The sequence below is a fragment of the Anopheles cruzii genome, chromosome 3, assembly GCF_943734635.1.
Source record: "Anopheles cruzii chromosome 3, idAnoCruzAS_RS32_06, whole genome shotgun sequence".
NCBI classification, from domain to species: domain Eukaryota; kingdom Metazoa; phylum Arthropoda; class Insecta; order Diptera; family Culicidae; genus Anopheles; species Anopheles cruzii.
In genome coordinates, this window is record NC_069145.1 from 61,493,549 (window position 1) to 61,498,551 (window position 5,003).

The 5,003-nt window shown below is 45.1% G+C and overlaps 1 protein-coding gene across 1 annotated transcript; it reads left to right on the forward strand.

Annotated features, from left to right (window-relative positions):
• Nucleotides 1-1,225, forward strand: LOC128272276 (proteasome subunit alpha type-5-like). The gene is made up of 4 exons (XM_053010052.1): nt 1-100; nt 247-379; nt 457-866; nt 945-1,225. The coding sequence occupies exons 2-4, from the start codon at nt 247-249 to the stop codon at nt 1,161-1,163; spliced, it is 762 nt and encodes a 253-aa protein (XP_052866012.1). The 5' UTR covers nt 1-100; the 3' UTR covers nt 1,164-1,225.
• Nucleotides 1,226-5,003: the final 3,778 nt, after the last annotated feature.

Below are 5,003 nucleotides of genomic sequence, written 5' to 3' on the forward strand. Positions count from 1 at the left end.
CAGGATTTGTTGGGTTTGCCGTCGTTTTTTGTCGTTCGCGTTTAGCATTTTCGGCAGTTACTGCTCTTTGTGAAGTGAATTGCAATAAAATCTACTAAAGGCAAGCATCTCATCTAGAAGTCCCCACATTTCTACTCATACTGAAAACAACCCTTTCATTAATTACGATAATCATACATACTGCAAGCTGCTTTGTCACGTAAACATAACCTCATTGAATTTTCGCTTGGTTCCTATTGTTTGTAGATGTTTCTGACTCGCTCCGAGTACGATCGTGGAGTGAACACCTTCTCCCCCGAGGGCCGCTTGTTTCAGGTAGAATATGCAATCGAAGCGATCAAATTCGGTTCCACTGCCATCGGAATATGTACACCGGAGGGTAAGGGCAACACAAACCACCCGGCTCATAAATCCGGCTTCAGCATTGCTTACAATTTCTTATCATTCTGTCCGCAGGTGTTGTGATGGCCGTAGAGAAACGAATCACCTCGTCACTGATGGAACCGACGAAGGTTGAGAAAATCGTAGAAGTAGATCGTCACATCGGCTGTGCTACCTCGGGCTTGATGGCCGATTCACGGACGCTATTGGACCGCGCTCGGCTAGAGTGTCAGAATCATTGGTTTGTGTACAATGAACGGATGTCGGTGGAGTCGTGTGCGCAGGCCGTGTCGAATTTGGCCATTCAATTTGGCGATGGGGATGAGGATTCTGCTATGAGCCGACCGTTCGGTGTGGCCATCCTATTCGGTGGTATCGAAAACGGAGAACCACAACTCTGGCATATGGACCCATCCGGGACGTACATTCGATTCGATGCGAAGGCGATCGGTTCCGGAAGCGAAGGTGCCCAGCAGAATTTACAGGTGACTTCATAAACACAAAGTTTGTGGAAGTAAACTTTTCTAAAGATACATTAATCGTTTCGTTTCATTGGATTTTAGGATTGTTATATGCCCACAATGACCGTCAAGGAGGCAATCAATCTCGCACTCACCACACTGAAGCAAGTAATGGAAGAGAAACTGAATTCAACGAACGTGGAAGTTATGACGATGACTCCCGATCAGGTGTTTCAAATGTTTACCAAGGAAGAGCTTGAAGAATATTTGAAAGGTCAAGAGCCTACATCAACAAAAGAAGAGGCCAAGAAAACACATTAACAGAATGACTTAAGTGGAACGCAAATTGGATTCGTCTTGCTGAGTCTTTCGCTTGCGCTTCTCTGTTGTACCCATTCTTTTTCATTAACTTGCAAATTGTTCAGATTAAAGGTTTGGCCGCGGATCAAAACCGGTACGGGGTTTAATGTTTTATTGCGAGCAGAAGAAATGTTTTCACAACTCATTGAGTTCTACAGCAGGGCTGGAAGTTCGGCATAACACAGAAGGACAAGTGACACATGCGACAGTTTGGAAGAATAAAATTGGTACAACATGTGAAGTTTTCAGTCGATTCATTATAATATTAAGGGGATAGTATCTTTCTCGAATACAATAACTTTTTTAACCGATTCATTAATACATATATCCTTTAAATAAGTACATTGAACTGCGTTCTGTGTGCGGCATGTTCACAAGGAACACGTCAGACCGAGCGGAAAGTGACCCATTTTTTTCGCACACATAAGGTAATGCATGCCTCATTAGTGCTGACATTCAATACAACCTTATTTTTGGCGAATAGACCAAAGGATTGCGAAAACCCTGCGTTGCGTTCGCCGGCCTGTGCTCCGTGGTGTTTCAACTCTACGCCGCAAAGCTGCCTTATGCTCTGAACTCATAACCCAAAACAACACTGGGTCTTTTGACCCCTCGTCACAAAAAAAAAACTAACCCACTAACACAAATGTCGGGCAATTGTTTCTGCACGATGTTATCCGAAACGGGCTGTCCCTGCAAGAGCAACACAATATTTTCTCTCCCGCCCGCTAGAGACGCCGTACGATCGGGATCATTATAAGCACCGGCAGCGTGTACGGTTGGCGCAAAAAAACGCATGCTTGCCGAGTCCGGTTTGGACTCTGCGCGGTCGCTGAACACTTACGTAAAATGACAAACGACACCGACCGTAATATACCGTGAGAAATTGCCATCCAGCATTAGTGTTCCAGCATGCCACGGAGTCAACCGTTAGAAGAGTTATGGTGCCAGCAGCGTGTACGGACTCCACCGACAACTTTGGACGCATTACTGGCGAATCGAAGCAATTGAACAGTTGTCTCGTCAATTGTCGCACTGGCGCAAGCATGGAACTCCTCGAACCTTTCGCATGGCTTTCGCATCGAGTTCACGAACTGAGGTTCTTCGGCCAACAGCGGTCATGCTCTGTACCGTACGTGTGGTTCGCTAAGTGGGTCGGAAATAATGTTTGAAGCTAATGGCGTCACTGGCGGGTTGGGAGTTAAATGGCGGTAAACACATAATTCTGATTGTGGACTATAATTTCGCGTAATTGTGGTCATAAGAGTTCTTTGTTGTATGAGTTACTCAAGAATCTACCGCTTAATACTTCCCTCTCTGGTTGGAAGATTCTCTTTAACGTTATTTTCACATATTTGATTGACTGGGTTAAGCTATTCTTGGTTTTTGCTGCGATTGTGGATTAAGTAGAAGTGACAAATATTCACCACTTTTACAGGCGGCGATCGCTAAGCCAGCAATCGATAGTGAGAAGGTAAAGCAGAAAAGGTCGCAATCATATCCTTCGACATCATCAAAACTAGAAAGTCTCAAACCACTGCCACTGGTGCCACTCGTACCAAGATGGTGCCATTTGGACCGGGTTATTACACCCAATAAGCGTTCGTTATCCCCGGCGATAGGTAAAGGGCAATAATTTCCAAATAATCATCGCTCGTAAAAGGAAACGAGTAATGAAGCTTCAGCTTCGATATTGAGGTGGCAGAGTAGCCATCAGAGGGACAGTTAAAAGTCCATAAAGAGGTGCTATTCCTAATTATTAATAGCAGTTATTATTACGAAAAGAAACTGTTTGCTTCACTACAAAGGACATGCAGTAAATGTTCTATTTGCATAAACCAAAGGTGGCGTGTGGTGCCGATCGAATCCGGGACCCCTTCTGAGAGGCGGCAAGTGACTTCTTGTGATGGTTTGCACCAAACACGGTGTGCGCCGATTTGCTTGGTATGAGTTTAGTGCAGTTTTATGATCGGTGATTAATTACATTTATTTGTTGTCAGTAATTCCGGCGAATTAAATTACGCGGCGAAGACGAAGCTGGTTTTTCCTTATCTTTACTCGGCACAGTTACACTTTCTGGCATACAATCTAACAGTAAATTCATAGAATGCGTTGTAGCAACAGCACAAAAAGAGAACTGTACGAAATGTATTGGCATAGTTTGCAGAATGCTTATGTTTCGATTGGTTAAAATATAATAAATTATAAATAATGTATAGTCTCAGCTAGCAGCTCCCGATCGTTAGGTTTATTCAATTTAATTATCTACTTATTAATTATCCAGACTTCTTTCTTTTTGCTTATGCATAAAAATGCATCTTGGCGTTTGCGGGCCGGTTTAATGGTAGCGATTCGTTCGGAACTGTTCGCAACATCGATTCCGTTACTGGTAGATTGCAACCGGACAATTTGGAGCACAAGCGGTATCGTCGTGTGAAGCCCCCCAAATGTCCACGAAAAAAGAAACACCAGCTAACCTTCCTCACCATCCACCACCAGCGTTGGAAATGGACGAGGTGATTAATTTACGCTTTCCATTTTCCGTTGGGTTTGGTAATTTTCTTCGATTTTCCATAGCCACTGTTCACCACGCCCGCGGACGGATAAACCGGCCGACCAGCGGTGGCTCAGAGAAGCACACCGAGGAGCGACCCACCAGCGGCGAGAGCTAGCTTTATGCTTTGCTAGATTTATTGAAATGGCCAGATTATCCTTCTCTCCATCAACGGTGCGGTGCGGTCCAACGCACACCACCGGGGCTCGAGTGTGTTTTAAGACGTTTCTTCTATTAATTGTTATTGTTATAGTTAACCCCACACAACCTGAAAGCAGACGGCATTGTATCGACGGTAGCAGCATTAATTTTCTAGTAAATCATTCAGCACTGGAAGTGGCCCCGCTGGGTAGATTTCTATTAAATGTTACTAAAACTGTCCAATAAAATCTTAAAACCGAAGCATTTCGAAGGTGACATAGTTTTGTGCCCAGAAACCAGTCGTAACTCTCAAACTTAACCCATTCCCGTCTCCAAGGTGGTTTGGGCTAGCGATGGAGCAGTAAAAACAATTAGTGTCCCAATGGGGGGCCAACAGTCAGTCAGGCGCCCGGAATGCGCGTCTATTGTGTGATGTGGCGTGAGCCTAATCCAAGTTATGCAGTCTGCCCGTCTGTCTGCGATGGTGCGAAAATCGCGCCGGGTGTGAGCATAGCAGCGTGAATGTAGATTTTTCTACCAATCGTCCTACCGATCGAAGGCGGAGGGCGTCTTGCGCCACCTAATTGTGTTTGTGGCCATTGTGCAAGCCACCCATCTACCAGCATCTTGATCGTAAGCCTACCGGTCCACCGCCCCGCAGCGTCTGCTTTATGATCGTAATTATTTTAATTAGATTATAACTTTGCGTATTTACTTTAGGTTTGATTGCTTTTTCTCCAAGGGACGGGACCATTACACACGCGGCCCCAGCGACAATAAATCCTTGATTAATGTAGCCGGCGTGCATTGGCAGTCATATTCGGTGGAGTGCGAGGTTGTAAATGTGGTGTTGTAGTGTTTCTTGCTAGAAATATGTTCACCTTCTCCACCATCAAGGTTGGGAAACGAATAGTGTACAAATTATGCCCAATTAAACACATTCGGCCGATTACACACGGCGAGCGAGAGGGAAAAGAAAGAGAGAAAGAGAGAGCAAACACGGAGTGTGGGGAACGGTGGTTTGTGGAACAATTTTCGGACACTGTCCCTCGGTAATGTTTTTCGGGGCAAACGCAGCCCGGCGGTCTGTGCAACGCCGGTATGCA